Below are 16,322 nucleotides of genomic sequence, written 5' to 3'. Positions count from 1 at the left end.
TAAAACGAACTTTCCAAGCATGGATTATTATATCAAGTGCTCAGAAACTTTTAGTTTAGCGTGGAGAGATCTCCACCTCTCCTTCCACACCGGAGAGTGTCGCACAGATTATTACAGCAACGAGCTGCTGAGACCTCTCAAAAACTACCACAGTGGCAACCTTCTCTTTTTTAAAAAAGAAAAACTTCTCCAGTCCCAACATTGGTTCAATTTTTTTTTTTTACTCCTCCTGGGATTATTATTATTATACTTCAAATCCATTCTCAAACGCACAGAATCCTCTTGCCGGGGAGAGAAACATCACTGACAAAGAAACAAGAGGGAGGGGGATGAGGGAGGGGGCTTGGAGCTCCCCCACCCAAAAAATCCATGTAGTGCAAAAATAGGAAAGGGGGCTTGGAGAGACACCGAGGAAAGAAGGGCGCAAAACTTCCCTCCCACCCTCCGGTTCTTCGGAAGAGCACCAATTCATTCCCAAATGCGATCAGATGACAGGCAGATCTGCACATTGCCTTTCCTCCCCTTCTTTTTGTAACAGCTTAGAAAGTCATTGCAAGTTCTTGAAAATATGCCCGGTGTGTTTCCCGGGGTGGATAATTAGTGCAGAGGTGCCCTCGGCTTCCTCAGACATTTCCCAGCTACCCACAGGGACAGCAGATATTAAACCATTGGGGGTTAAGGACTCATCGATTCTTGAGCCTTTCCCAAAATGCGACAGCCGCACCGGTTGCCACGTAGGAGAAGTCGGGCGGCGGCGAGAAACCTCTGCAGCAAATGCTCCACCGAGAGAAACCGACAAAGCGCAACGGCCTAGAGGTGAGCAGGGGGTTGTCGAAGCAGCAACGGGCAGGTCGCCTCTCTGCATCTCTCGCGGGGACGTTTGTCAGGATGACATAAAAAAGGGGCCTGGACACAAACAGCAACAGCAGCAACAGCAACAACACCAGGCGTGGAAATTAAGAAGAGTGATAAAATTATAATAACAACAATAATTATGGTAATATAATATAGATATATGGATATAGGGAGAGCCTCTCTTTCTCCTTTGCTAGGTTTCGTCTCGAAGACGGAGCCTGGCTGACGGACGCTCAGGGCCCACCGCCTGCCAAGCTCATTGCACACACCCCTGGGGGGTAGGTTGTCGTTCTGTGTTCTCGCCGCCGCAGAACGGGGCAAGTGGCAAGATTCCCCCTTTGGTCGGGCTGATTGTTTAGGAGAGTCTTTTGCTGCTGTGGGCGAGAGAAAGTGCTATCCTACTCTCCTCTCTCCCTCCTCCCCCCCGCCCCGTGCAAGGGGAGGGCCCCCCTTGCCTACGGAGGGCCACTCCTGGCTCATACGGTCGTCTCGTCGGCCTTCTTCTTCAGGAGCTTGGCGGAGAGCAGCGTGTGCGAAACAGGATGCGGGTTCCTCGAGTCCGGAATCATCAGGCGGACTTTCTGATTGGTCCTTCGCCACTCTGAGTACAGCTGGCAATGGTAGCGGAATGAAACCTGGCCGGCGGGGGGGGGGGGAGTCACAAGCGAGGGGGGGAGGAAAGCAAGAATAATCAGGGTCACCATGGGAGAGAAAGCTCTACATTGCCGCTGTCTCAATGGGAAAACAAGAAGGCTAGGGTCTGGCGCAGTCAGTGTTTGCTCTGTATGAGAGCGACTAGAAACTGCCTTTGCATGAGACTCTTAATCTCAGGGTGGCGGGTTCGAGCCCCACATTGGGTGAAATATCCCTGCATTGCAGGGGGTTGGCTTAGATGACCCTTGCAGATCCTTCCAAATCTATGGTGTAACAGGAATGAGAGGCCCTTGGGTCTGTGCCCCACCCATTTTGTTTTTTCCACCTTGTCAAATTTTAGAGAGTGAGCTCCTCTGTAAAGTACCACGACAGATGCATATAGGAACAAATGAAGCTGGGTTATAGAATCAGACTGTTGGGTTGGGGGATGGATGGCGGCTAACAGATTGAGGTTGACTCCTGACAAGACAGAAGTACTGTTTCTGGGGGACAAGGGACTAGCAGGTGTGGGGGACTCCCTGGTCCTGAATGGGGTATTTGTGCCCCTGAAGGACCAGGTGCACAGCCTGGGGGTCATTTTGCACTCACAGCTGTCCATGGAGGCGCAGGTCAATTCTGTGTCCACAGCAACTGTCTATCAGCTCCAACTGGTACACAGGCTGAGACCCTCCCTGCCCGCAGACTGTTTCGCCAGAGTGGTCCATGCCCTGGTTATCTCCCGCTTGTACTACTGCAATGTGCTCTATGTGGGGCTACCTTTGAAGGTGACCCGGAAACTACAACTAATCCAGAACGCGGCAGCTAGACTAGTGACTAGGAGTGGCTACCGAGACCATATAACACCGGTCCTGAAAGCCCTACATTGGCTCCCAGTACATTTCTGAGCAAAATTCAAAGTGTTGGTGCTGACCTTTAAAGCCTTGGCCCAGTATACCTGAAGGAATGTCTCCACCCCCATCGTCCTGCCTGAGGGCCTTCTGGTGGTTCCCTCCCTGCGAGAAGTGAGGATACAAGCAACCAGGCAGAGGGCCTTCTCAGTAGTGGCGCCTGCCCTGTGGAATGCCCTCCCGTCAGATGTCAAGGAAATAAACAACTGTCTGACTTTTAGAAGACATCTGAAGGCAGCCCTGTTTAGGGAAGTTTTTAGTATTTGACGTTTTAGCATGTTTTTAATATTCTGTTGGGAGCCGCCCAGAGTGGCTGGGGAGGCCTGGTCAGATGGGCAGGGTATAAGTAATAAACTATTATTATTATTATTATTATTATTATTATTATTATTATTATTATTATTATTATTATTTCCATCCAGCTCAGGTTTATCCGCATTACTACCAGTAGTAACTCTCTCGGGATTCAGGAGCCAGTCTTTCCCCCTGGAGGTGCCAGGGCAAAGCAGGTGATCTATCACTGACCCACAACCTGCCCCCAAATAATTGTAAGGAGGAGGAGAGAAATTTAGTGGAAGAAGAACCCCGAGAAGGAAAGTGGGTGTGACCACTCACCAGTGTCCAAAGGACATAGATGGTAAAAAGTGCTATGGTCAGGGCAATCAGGCCGATGGCCTCCAGGCGGCTATTGAACTGCAGGTGGTCTTGGGCACCGCGGAGGCAAAGCCAGCCGGAGATGGCAGCCAGCGGGGTGATGAAGAGGAAACACACCATGTCGCAGAACAGCGTCCGTTTCTCGTTGCGTGGGCCGGGGTCCTTTAGCCACTGGAAGAGACAGAAGGGAATTAATTTGTCAGCATGGAGGGAAAAGAATCGTACGTTGAAAATGTTCCCTATAAGAATAAAAGAAAATTATTATACAGGTGAAACTCGGAAAATTGGAATATCATCGAAAAGTGCACTTATTTCAGTAACGCAACATTATTATTTTATTTATTTTATTATTTTTACAAATGCTTTCTTTTGGAAATTCCCCAGTAATAAAACAAATAGTTACAATACAAAAATAAACATCGCCATTACATTTCATTAATTACATTCCATTTATAACTGACCCGCCTAACGACAAATAATTACAATTACAACAAATCAAGGCTCGACATATCTTGCTTTGCATGTCATGCATCTATCTCATATATTGGTTTCACCTTTTAAGTTGCATTAAATGAAATAAATGCACTTTTCGACAATATTCTAATTTACCGAGTTTCACCTGTGAATTAGTTTGGAGATGGTATTTAACACCAGTCAGATTAAATTAAAAACAACAACAACAACAACACACGAATGCTGACGGAGGTGAAAGCTCTGTCTCTTGTTTGAGAACTGTCAGCGCCGCCTTGTTTGTCCCAAACAAGTTTTATCTCTCGGTAGTAAAGAGGGTGCCTGAGCCTAAATCGAGAGCAAGCAACTGTCTGCGTTCCTGCTGTCCAGCAACACACTGGAAATGATTTTGAAATAAAATAAACAAGGAATATTCGGTGTTATGTTGGAGGGGATGCCAGGAAGCGGGGAATTATGTTCACATGTGGTGGGTGTCAATATGTACATTTTTGTGGGGCAAAGGGTTTTTAAGGAGATAACAGAAATCACTGGCCGAAAGTCCAGAGGTAGGACTATTATCAATTTACGATGGGGTGGAAGGTTCGCAGGCTATGAAGGACTTGCTCGCAAATTTATATTTGACAGCTGCACGAATTATGATAGCTGGGAAATGGAAGGGGCAAGCAGAATATAAAATGGAAGAAAGGTATAAAGAGGTGTGGGGTATAGCTATTAATGATGAATTAACATGTGCCATTAAGGTAGGACGGGGAATATGCAGGAGAAATGACTTTGAGATGTGGAGGGTGTTTGTAGAATTTGTTCTGTTGAAACGGAAAGGGGTGAAGCCATCACAAGAGGGGTTGAAATTTTGGGAGGTTGGATAGTTACAATGGAATGGACTCGGGGTGAGGTGCACTTTTCCCCCTTATTTATTTATGATTATTGCTTTGTCAAAATAAATAAAAAATAATGTATAAAACGTAAAAAATATATATAAAAGCTTAATCGTAGTAAATGACAATCCGCAGAAAACCTGGGGTGGGGGGGAAGAATGAAGGGAAAAAATGAGGACTGGGGTAGGGGATGCTGTAAAGTGAAGCAAGGCTCACATTTCCTCTTCCGTGTGTATTCTTCCATGCGGGGGGACAGGGGAATACCACTTTGAAACGAAGATCCATAAATGGGGAGATTTGGGGAGAGGTGGGGGGAGATCAGATTCACCCTCGGCTGTGGAAGGAAAGCTTTCAAAACAGCAAGGTCTCTCTCTTTTCTGTGAGACGCTCCATAGGTAGTAATAGTAGTAGTAGTAGTAATAATAATAATAATAATAATAATAATTTATTACTTATACCCCACCCATCTGGCTGGGTCTCCTAGGCCACTCTAGGCGGCATCCAACAGGAGATTAAAAAATACATTCAAACACCAGTCATTAAAAAACTTCCCTAAACAGGGCTGCCTTCAGATGTCTTCTACATGTCAAGATAGTTGTTTATTCCTTTGACATCTGATGGGAGGGCGTTCCACAGGGCGGGTGCCAGTACCGAGAAGGCCCTCTGCCTGGTTCCCTGTAACTTTGCTTCTTGTGAAGTTCACGTAAATCCGAGGTGGGTGGAAGGTGGGAGGAAGGGAGGGAAGTAGGGGTACTTGCACTCACAGGGGCTCAGCGAGGCCAGACCACTTCTGAGGAACAAGAGCATGTCCTCCCTAGCAAGGACCACCACCACTACCCCGTTTCCAATAGGACAGTGGAGAGCTAGCGACAGTAGAAGATTTGGCCAGGATATTCAGGCGACTGCCATTTGTGAGCTTCCAAATATGTGTACTGTATCTGCCTATCCAGTTGGTGTTTCTCATCAGCTACCAGCAAGGGAAGACTGTTCCCACCGTGGGGCTGAGATAACTCCAGCCGCCCAGCCCCACTCCCTTGCCTCGGAGGACCTTAGAGAGAACCTCTGACGTGCAGAGGGCAGGGAGCGCTGCCTGATCTATTCCAGTTCCATGGAGAGATCATGCCATTTCTGCTCCTTTTATCCTTTTATCACACCCGAGCACAATTTCATTTTGAGAATCTTTTGCCAGGCACCGCCCGGGAACAAAGCAGAAGGCAAGTGTTCCAAAGAAACAGATTTGTTGTTCTCTCTCCCACTCAAAACCTCTAGCCTGGAGATGGCGCCCTGCGGCAAGCGAGGGGAGGCGCAACCCACCTCGATCAGGGGCCTGGGCCGCCGCTCCACGACAAACTCGGTGTGGCACAGTTCGCAGTAGCTCGTGTTGGAGGAGGAAAGCCACTTCTCCAGGCAGCTCTTGTGGACGGTCCCCAAGGTGCCCGTGCAATCGCAGGGCGAGAGCAGGCCTTCTCCGCTTCCGCCTTCGTGGCAGATTCGACAGATTGGGCCATCGCTGCAAGGAGGAAGGCAAAAGAGAAGGGGCTTAAACCGCTTGCAGAAGACCGGGGTGGGGAAAGTGTGTATGGGCAATCTATCCAGAAGATAAATTGTATTCCGAGGAGTTAGTAATCTGACATGTTACAGGTAGGTAGCCATGTTGGTCTGATGTAGTTGAGACAAAATAAAAAAATTCCTTCCAGTAACACCTTAGAGACCAACTAAGTTTGTCATTGGTATGAGCTTTCGTGTGCATGCACACTTCTTCAGATGCACACAAAAGCTCATACCAATGACAAACTTAGTTGGTCTCTAAAGTGCTACTGGAAGAATTTTTTTTATTTAATCTGACATGGTTACCCTTCCTGCCTCTGTTCCTGTTAGGATCGTCCTACTTGCGTGTAAGGTAGGACTCTGGCAGAGACACATGCCCGACTGGCATGTTCTCTCCCTCTTGGTCGATCGTTCAGGAGCTTCAAAAGCTTTCTACAGCCCGAGCATCACAGTGACTGATGCCAAGAGGCATCAGCACACTTAGGGATCCACAGAGTATTGGCAGGTTGCGTAACAGAACTCAGTAGGACAGCATTTTGGCTAACCTACGTTTATTTACATATAATACACTCGGAGCATTCTGACTTAGCTCCTTCCTCTTTCTCATCAGACAGCAAAGAGAGAAAGAACAAAGGACAATAATCCCACTTCACGGAACACAGTAATACCAAAACATCCTGTCTCCGTCACTTCCCACACTGTGGAATGAAAACATACACCGTCATGTGATAGACAGCAATCTCATGACTGCAAACACGGAGCAAGAATCCTAACAGTTCCTTCCCCCTCCCCTTGTCTTTTGTTAAGTTCTTTGATGGCATGAAGAACAGCCTTTAGTGTCCTAGTCAGCTGGGAGGAAGTGATAGTGCTAGGTACCTTTTTTGATGTTGGACCTTGTTTTTGAGAAAGTGAGGCATTGGGTTTGGGTGGCTAATGAATGATCAGCACGTAGCCAGTCAGGCAAGCCAAACAGCCTACTAACTATAAATCGGATGGTTGTGGGCAGAGTTTTTGAGAAGCTCGTGCACAGACTGATCTGCCGCAGGGCCGTGCAAACTGAGGTTGCCTGGGGGAGTCACTTGGCCACTTCTTGAGGGCTTCTGAGCGGTAGATTGATGTGCTTGCTTGGTATGTATATATTGCTTGCTGTTTAGAACAAAATCTTTATAATCTTCTCACCCACTGGTGTTTTGGATTACTTCTGAATCTCATTTTGAAAGAACCGCCTTGCATTTGGCAAGACAAAGGCCTGATGTCTTTGATGGCCTAGGGTGCGACCCGATAAACACCTCTGATGCCTTTCGGGTTTCTAGGACCGTTGTATCTGCGAACCAAAAAAGATTCTGAACTTGTTGAATTCACCACAGGTCAGCCCTCATTTGTTTCTTGGGGTTTGTGCATGATGGAGAACTTCCGGCCAAGGAGTTAATTTGGCCTAGGGGGCCATTTCTCCGAAACCACACCCACCTGTCAATCAACTGAAGTCGCTGTGTGACGTCGGATGATGATGGACAGGTGGTGGGGCTCAAATCTATGCCGGCTGCGACCACCAGTTCCCCACAGAGAGCTGGCACACAGCTGAAACAGCAGGATAATGCCTACTGATCAGCAGGTGAGCAGACCTCCGGAGAGTTTAGGATTGAACTCTCCTCTCACCAGCTGGTGACAGAGTTCAATCCTGCTGGGTGTTGCTCCGGCAATATGTAGGGAGCATGCTGGAGAAGCAGGCCACCGCCCCCCCCCCCTCAGGTCAACTTAAGACAGATGGGCAGTCCTGCTCACCAATCAATCACCAGAAATTCTTGTGACATCAAAGGATTAGCAGTCGGGTTCCCCCGGTCCACTAGTTAAAGTTGGCCTACAGGGGCAGGGAGATAAAGACCTGGCCCGCCAGGCCAAAAGTATCCGCCTTCCCTGATTGACAGCCTTGAACAGGCTTGCTTTTTCTCAGCCCTCGCGTGAAGACCGAGGGCATGAACAGCAGCAGGTGGGAAGGACGGCTGCATCTGCCTGCATCTTTCCATCCTCTGAAAACAAAGGCATTCCGCTTCGTGTGTTCTACCTGAGAATGTAGAGAATGTGAGATAAATTCCAGCAGGCAGCAGCCGGAGCATCACAAAGGCTGTCCGGAGAGATTGTGTGCAAGGGGCGAGATAGTCGGACTAACAGGAAAGGACCATAGATAAGCCGCTCCAGCACAGGAAGAAACACAGGAAGTTGCCTTCTACAGAGTCAGACCTTTGGTCTGCTAGCTCAGTGCAGCCCACACTGTCTGGCAGTGGCTTCCTGGGGTTTTAGACAGGGAGATTCTCCCGACCGTACGTGGAGATGCTGGGAACTGAACCCAGGTGCTTCTGAACGCAACGTCCGAGTTGCATCCTTTCTTCCTCAAACCCCAGTGCTAGAAATTCCCCAGCCGCCAGGCATGTTCTGCTCCTGGCACGGGTCCAATCCCAACCACGCGGAGATCTCTGGGTGCCAGGCTAGCAGCCGACAACTCCATCTGGCTGGCCCCTCCAGCTTACTTAAGCAGGTCAGCAGAAGGGTTTGTTTGAGCACTTCTGCTACGGGGCAGCTCTTTAGATTGAGCAGGTAAATAGGTATGGGGGAAAAGCAAAATGTCCCTTAGAGTAGTATCTGAAACATTTCCCTTAATGCTTGATGTTGTTTTATTCTGCATTGTTTTACTTGATATTTTAAACTGCTTTGAGACTGTTTCTTTAAAATACAAAGCGGTATAGAAATGAAATTAATTCTTCTTCTTCACTGGGGGGGGGGGGGGAATGGTACCTAGACATTCCATTGTGGCAACCGCAAGCTAGGTTTAAGGTCCCATTTGGCGATTTGCTAATATATCTGAATTTCTAACACTGCTCACACTACGTAGGATTCCAGTCCTCTGAATAAAAAGCTGTTTTAACTGGGTAACAGGAGGTGGCACAGATTTGTTTTTGCAGATACCCTTCCAACTCTAGCCCCACCCCCACCCCCCCAACCATCACTAAAAGGCTTTCTGCTTCTTTGACTCTAAACTGAACTTGGCCCTTCAGGGTCAAAGGATGCCGGCTTGCCGGCTAACCAGGCTAACATCCCCGGACCAATACATCGCAAAACCTGGGGCGCCTCGGGCTCACCTCTGCGTCCCCAGGGCTTTGATGACTGTCGAGAGCAGCCGTCCGTCCTTAGCCGTGACTTGGGTGACGTACTGAGGACGCCCAAAGTCGGAATCTTCCACTGACTTGGACAACGCAGCGCTGCCCGGACAGTCACACAGCGAGCCGGGGAGGTGGCAGCAGTCGCCCGTTGTCATGGCAACCGAGGATGCGCTGGTATCAGCAGCCAGAGAGCAGAATCATGGTAGGCCTGAGGAAGAGACAGAAAGCGCTGGTCAAAGTCGGGTCCAGTACAACTCGCGGCCTGGTTCCCTGTAACTTGGCTTCTTGCAGCGAGGGAACCGCCAGAAGGCCCTTGTCACACATCCCCAGACAGGAGTGCTTCCTGGGGGGACCATGGCAGCTACTGACAGAGAGATCACTCAGCATACCCATCTCTTTCCTAAGTCCAGCACAGCTTGCTTTTCCCTGTCATGCAGCAGGACGCCAACATGGGCTGGGCATGCAAGAGGACTCTTTGGGTCTGGCAGAAATGCAGTCAAGATCCCAACAAGCAGTTTCGTGAAGTTTATTCAGAGTTAAACGGAAATAAAAGAGGAGGCCAAAGGTGGCTTCGAGAAAATAAGGCAAATGGTTTGGTCTAAGCCAGGCATAGGCAAACTCCAGCCCTCCAGAGGTCTGGAACTACAATTCCAATCATCCCTGACCACTGGTCCTGTTAGCTGGGATGATGGGAATTGTAGTCCCAAACATCTGGAAGGCCAGGGTTTGCCTATGCTTGGTCTAAGCCTATCTTCCTTGCTGCGGTTACTTACCTACCAGTACTTTTTTTTGAATTTGCATTCTATTTTTTTTATATATAATTTTTATCAAATTTTCTGTTTTACAATTAAAAGTACTCATTTTTACATCCTTAAGATATCAATGACATCCCTTCTTCTCTTTCCATGGTTCATTTTACATATCATAAATCCCTGCATATTTTACAAAAACTAAACCATTCAGTATTCAATTATTACATCTACCAAAGCTTATTTACACTGTTGAATTTATCTGAATGCTGCCAGCATTTTCAGCTGTACACAGTTATTTCCCATATATTCAATAAACATTTCCAATCTTCTCTAAAAGTATGTTCTTCTTGTTCTCTTATTCTATATGTTAAGTCTGCAAGCTGCACATATTCTGTCAACTGAAGTTGCCATTCTTCTTTGAGTGGGACCTTGCTCGTTTTCCATTTGGGGGCTAACAAAACACGGGCCACAGAAGTAGCATACATTTTTTGACCCCTGGGAATTTCAGTCTGAATTATGCCCAACAAGAAAAGACTCTGGATTTTTTGGGGAAAGTACTTTTAAACATTTTTTTCCCCAATTCATTATGGATCATTTCCCAGTACTCTTTTACCCTTTTACAGGTCCACCACATATGAAAGAACATTCTCTCAACCTCTTTGCATCTCCAGCACTTATCTGATTCAGTCTTATACATCTCAGCAAGCCTAAAGGTAAAGGTAAAGGGACCCCTGACCGTTAGGTCCAGTTGCGGACGACTCTGGGGTTGCGGTGCTCATCTCGCTTTACTGGCCGAGGGAAGCCAGAGTACAGCTTCCGGGTCATGCGGCCAGCATGACTAAGCCGTTTCTGGCAAACCAGAGCAGCACACGGAAACACTGTTTACCTTCCCACTGGAGCGGTACCTATTTATCTACTTGCACTTTGACGTGCTTTCAAACTGTTAGGTTGGCAGGAGCTGGAACCGAGCAGTGGGAGCTCACCCCGTCGTGGGGATTCGAACTGCCAACCTTCTGATTGGCAAGCCCTAGGCTCAGTGGTTTAGACCACAGCGCCACCCATGTCCTCTCAGCAAGCCTACTGGGAGTTAAATACCATCTGTGAATCTTCCCTGCTGTGACTACTTACAATCGAGTGTAAAATAGCAGCGTTAAAGGCCAAGAGACTATATGGCATCAAAGCTCCTTTTAAGAGTTTCTGGCTCAGGTGGGTCTTGGTTGACAGGTAACATGGTCCACCGTCCTAATCACAATGCAGTCAGGTCAGTGGTAGGATGCCTGGGGGCCAGAGGCTGAGACATTCTGTGGGTGGGTCATCCAGGTGACAAAAGGAGACTTTCTTCAGCTTCCGTGTCTCATTCATCAAGGCAAAATGGAGAAAAATCTTAAAATGACAAATGACCATAAGTGAGGCCTGTACACACACTCTATCAAAAATAATCATAGAGTGGAAAGGGACCCTGAGGATAACAGTGGTACCTTGGTTTTTGAACAGAATGCGTTCCGAGAGTCCATTCGACTCCCACAACCGTTCAAAAACCAAAGCGTGGCTTCTGATTGGCAGCAGGAGAACACTCACTTCCGGGTTTCGATCGTTCGGGAGCCAATTTATTCGGGAGCCAATGCATTCCGCTTCCAAGGTACGACTGTACAAGAATATTCATAACTCTGTCCCTTACAGGGATCGAACCTGCAACCTTGGCATTATCAGCACCATGCTCTAACCAACTGAGCTATCCCAGCATGTCAACAGAAACGACACACATCTTATTCTGCATTTGTGCAGGCCCCAGATTCTCACAAGCATGACATACAGGTGAAACTCGGAATATTAGAATATCGTCGAAAAGTGCATTTATTTCAGTAATGCAACTTAAAAGGTGAAACCAATATATGAGATAGATGCATGACATGCAAAGCAAGATATGTCAAGCCTTGATTTGTTGTAATTGTAATTATTTGTTGTTAGGCGGGTCAATTATAAATGGAATGGAATTAATGAAATGTAATAGCGAAGTTTATTTTTGTTTATTTTTGTATTATTGTAACTATTTGTTTTATTACTGTGGAATTTCCAAAAGAAAGCATTTGAAAAAATTAGAAGAAAAATAAAAAATAATAAGTTGCATTACTGAAATAAATGCACATTTCGACGATATTCTAATTTTCTGAATTTCACCTGTATTAGCAACAACGCGGTTTTGAAGATGAAGGAACGCAATGTGCGTGCAATGGGGGGGGCGCGCGGGGGGAGACGGACAACATTCTCAGCAGACTTTGTATTTATCTCTTAGTTAATTAAAGAACAAAAAGGCGTGGGAACATCTCCCAAGAGGATCCCCATTGTTCAAGGAATGCATGCGGCCTGCATCAGTCAGCAAATGTCCAGGAAGGAAGGACTGTTCCTGGAAAAAGAGCTGCCTTTGTGGTCTTCAACATTCTGAAAAGCAGTCGCTTGGATAATAAAATAGGGAACAGCTCCTCCCTTTTCATTTGGTTGATTTCTAAGCACCCGACCCAAGGAAGGCAACATCCCTTAAAACGTAGCCAGCGTGAAACTGGTCCCACAACCAGTTGAGCGCAAACTCTTCTCTGGAGTGAGGAAGGATTACTTTGCCTATACATTCTCAAAACATACACCTCGAAGTCTTCTTTCCCTCTTAAGATGTGTGTTGCACAGCCCCAAGGGAAAAGCAACAAAGAATATTGTGGGCACCTTAAAGACTTTACCAATTTATTGTGCCATGGACTTCTGGAGACTGCAGGCTACTTCACCAAGGGTTATCCTAAAGTAGCGGGTATGCGGGGATGGAACTGTGAATTGTGTAGTATATCCTTCCAATGCAAACAGCAGCTTCAAAGGAGCTGGTTGCACAGCAAGGAAGAAAAGGGTTAACTCCCACCCTACATTTCTGCCTGCTGCAATCCAGTTAATTATCAGTACCCACTTTCCATTGGGGCCCTATTCATTTTTTAAAACAACAACATGCATGTTGAGAATTTTAACTAGACTGAGGTCTCTCAACCTCAATCTAGACTAGGGCACTACCTAGTACACCACACTAGTTCTACACAATTTTTTCACAGCCATGGGGAGAGTTCATAGATCATAGAGTTGGAAGGGACCCCATTGGTCATCTAGTTCAACCCCCTCCAATGCAGGAATATGCACCCATAAGGGGATCACACCCATGACCTGGACGCTGTCAGCACCAGGCTCTAACCAACTCAATGCATGTGCAAAATCAGGATCAGAGCAACTGACCAAACAGAACGTCTGTGCAGACTTAACAAGCCTGAGCAGTGCTCATACTTCACGGACTCACAAGTTATTAAATGAATAACAAAATTCTTAAGTTTTCCAGCGATCTCTTTTACAGGAAAATAATTGGGATGCTCATTCCATTATGCAGATGAATATTTAAGAAGCCCTCCAGATATATATTGATTGAAAATGTATCGTATGATTGAAAATTTATTGTAACTTTTGAATAAACGTTTAAATAAAATAATAATAAAGCCAAACACTTTTGACTTATGGTGTTGGAAGAGACTCTTGAGAGTCCCATGGACTGCAAGAAGATAAAACCTCTCCATTCTGAAGGAAATCAGGCCTGAGTGCTCACTGGAAGAACAGATCCTGAAGCTGAGGCTCCAATACTTTGGCCACCTCATGAGAAGAGAAGACTCCCTGGAAAAGACCCTGATGTTGGGAAAGATGGAGGGCACAAGGAGAAGGGGACAACAGAGGACAAGATGGTTGGACAGTATTCTCAAAGCTACTAACATGAGTTTGACCAAACTGTGGGAGGCAGTGGAAGACAGGAGTGCCTGGCGTGCTATGGTCCATGGGGTCACGAAGAGTCGGACACGACTCAACAATTAAACAACAACAAAAGTCACACACACAATGATGTAAGCCATCCTAATATTTTGTATGAATGCACACAGGTAAGTATATCATGTTAGAAAGGCAGCCTCTGCATTTTAAATATCTTAAAACAGGTTTGTTTTTTAAAAAGAGCAGTACACACAATTCAGGTAGGTAGCCGTGTTGGTCTGACACAGTCGAAATATATAAAAAAATTGTCCAGTAGCACCTTAGAGACCAACTAAGTTTGTTCTTGGTATGCACGAAATCTTATACCAAGAACAAACCTAGTTGGTCTCTAAGGTGCTACTGGACAATTTTATTTTTATTTTTTAAATATTTTGAGTACACACAATGTTTGGGGGTCATTCCCACCCTAAAAACAGCCCAGAAGGCACAAGGGCAGTATTTTCTTTATTTAATCTATATCCTGCCCTTCCTCCCAAAGGAGTCCAAGTGGTTTCTGGTACCACTTGCTGAGACCAAGATGAAGATCAGTGAGATGGCAGCAGTGTTTGAAATTAGCCAGATGCCAGGTGCATTTTGCACCCAACTGTCAGCTACCTGCAACCAAGTGAAGATGCCTGGGCACCAGGATGGAGCCTAACACTACAGTACCTGAAGGTGCATGCCTGGGGATCCTTGGATCTGGGCTGTTTCCACACACTCATGCCCCATCCTGTAGAATTTTATCTGCTATATCTTACCTGCACAATAAGAATGAATTTCAGGAACCAAAATGCTTTTTCTGTGCAGCCTGAGAAGGACCAGTGAAGAACGTCATAGCTAACTGTTGTCGCTTGTCTTCATTTACCCCACCCCACTGCCCTGCTTACAGTTTCTCTAGTTATTCTTAAGTTATGAATGGTCCGTGTCCCTACTATTAAGAAAAAGAGGTTGGGACAGGCCAATATATATGTGGACTGTCCCGGGATCAAGTGACTTTTCTTTTTCCGTTCTCAAAGTTCTATACCTAGCTCAAGGTTGTCACCCGAACTAGCCAGTTGTTTAACTGACATTCAGTCACGGTCAGTCCATCATTTGAAAAATAAGACCTTAGAGCCGTCTCGCCCCAAAATGACAAGTATATATTCTGTTTTGGCAACTGTAACCTTGGTTTAAGGAGCCATTTGACACCTGAGTTTCTAACACAGCTCAAGAATCCCAGCCATCTTCTTCCTTGGCTAAAGCACCCGTCACCCCCACTTCTACTTCACACAATGTTAAAGTAATGCAGAGCAGGGACTGCCATAAGAGGTACAGGAGACCTTTGGTCTTCTAGGGGTTGCTGAACTACAACTGCCATCACATCCACCAACCTTGGCTGTTGGCTATGCCTTCCAGGGCTTCCGGGAGATGCCATTCAGCAACATCCGGAGGGCCAAAGGTACAGGACGTAGAATTTTCCATTGAATTACGGGGCAGTCCAGTGCTCACACACCAACTGTTGAATTGCCTGGAATTGCCTGAGTTACCCAGGTCTCCCTCCCTCTTTTTTTTAAACAAAAAAAAAAGATTCAGGGACCTACTTTTGGTTGGTAAGTTTCCTTCAACAGTGGGAGGGTCTCCCCTGGGGAGGTGGTGGCCTCTCCTTCCTTTCTCCAGCAGAGGTTGGGTGGCCACCTGTCAGAGATGCTTTTAGCTGAGATTCCTGCATGGCAAGGGGGGTTGGACTAGATGACCCTCGGGGTCCCTCCCATGGAGCCTCCATATCCAGAGGCAGTGTACCTGCAGCCTTCCCACTGGGGTGGGGATTTGGGAGCAGGGCTCTGGGTTAGGCTGCCCTATTCTGAGGCGGGGAGGGGGAGGCGATCAAGCAAGGCAGAGCCCCTCCAAATAACACCCGCAGGCCCCATCCTGCCCCCTTCCTGGAGCGCCTGTCACTCAACCCCAAGCCCCGCCCCTTTCCCCTCCGTACCTGCGCCCCGCCCCTTCCGCCAGAGCCCCGCCCTTCCGCCGGCCCGTTCCTTGGCGCCTTCCCTTCAGGGCCGAGCCTCCGGCCGCCCCATCTCCCCAGGCTGGCGGATGCTGGGGAAGAAGCAGCGCGGGAGGAGGAGGAGGCGGCGGCCGCCTCCGCCTGCCTCTGTCAGCGGCGTCCGCACCTGACTGGAAGCGCCCGACACGCCCACTTTCCCCCTCCGCTCAGCCAATCAGCTCCCGGGCCAGCGGGGACGGCTTCGGAAAGCAGCCAATGGCGCGGCCTCGAGCGAAGTGGCGCCCTCCCCCTTTGGGGGGGGCGCTCGCGCACGCGCAGTCAGGCGGCGCGGCGCGAGGCGTAACGGTCACGGCCCAGGCGGCCAATCAATCCGCTGCTGCTGTCCGGGATTGGGGGAAGAAGAGGAAGAGAAGGGGCGGGGCCTCTTACGACGCCCAGCGACGCCACCTGGCTGGATCTGCGCCAACCAAGGGGGAAAGGCAAGAGATTCGCAGGGGAGCAGACGTTGATTTCAGGTTCCCATTCGAACAAGGATGCCTATCCCTCTTTAGGTGGACAAATATAGAGGGTGAAAAATACCACCAACATTTATTCGTTTTTTCTTTTCTTTCGGGATTTTAATGACGAATAAAGTACATTTAAATAGAACTTAAAAACAAACAAAC

General features: G+C 47.5%; 1 protein-coding gene across 14 annotated transcripts; it reads right to left on the bottom strand.

The window, feature by feature from the left end:
- Positions 1-201: 201 nt before the first annotated feature.
- On the bottom strand, positions 202-15,825 carry MARCHF2 (membrane associated ring-CH-type finger 2). Of its 14 annotated transcripts, none has more exons than XM_088673012.1 (8): positions 15,640-15,825; positions 15,251-15,344; positions 10,980-11,234; positions 9,079-9,307; positions 7,727-8,006; positions 5,711-5,906; positions 3,012-3,221; positions 202-1,490 (listed from the first exon to the last, which is right to left on the bottom strand). In XM_088673012.1, the coding sequence occupies exons 5-8, from the start codon at positions 7,753-7,755 to the stop codon at positions 1,332-1,334; spliced, it is 594 nt and encodes a 197-aa protein (XP_088529138.1). In that variant the 5' UTR covers positions 7,756-8,006; positions 9,079-9,307; positions 10,980-11,234; positions 15,251-15,344; positions 15,640-15,825; the 3' UTR covers positions 202-1,331. The 14 variants fall into 14 exon arrangements, with proteins under 14 accessions (XP_088529138.1, XP_088529139.1, XP_088529131.1 ...); XM_088673013.1 differs by having other exon boundaries at positions 10,980-11,204; XM_088673005.1 differs by lacking the exon at positions 7,727-8,006.
- Positions 15,826-16,322: the final 497 nt, after the last annotated feature.

Source organism: Zootoca vivipara, chromosome 6 (assembly GCF_965207765.1).
Source record: "Zootoca vivipara chromosome 6, rZooViv2.hap1.1, whole genome shotgun sequence".
In the NCBI taxonomy this organism is placed as follows: Eukaryota; Metazoa; Chordata; class Lepidosauria; order Squamata; family Lacertidae; genus Zootoca; species Zootoca vivipara.
The sequence above is the reverse complement of the archived record's forward strand: the minus strand, read 5'-3'. Positions and strand labels throughout refer to the sequence as shown.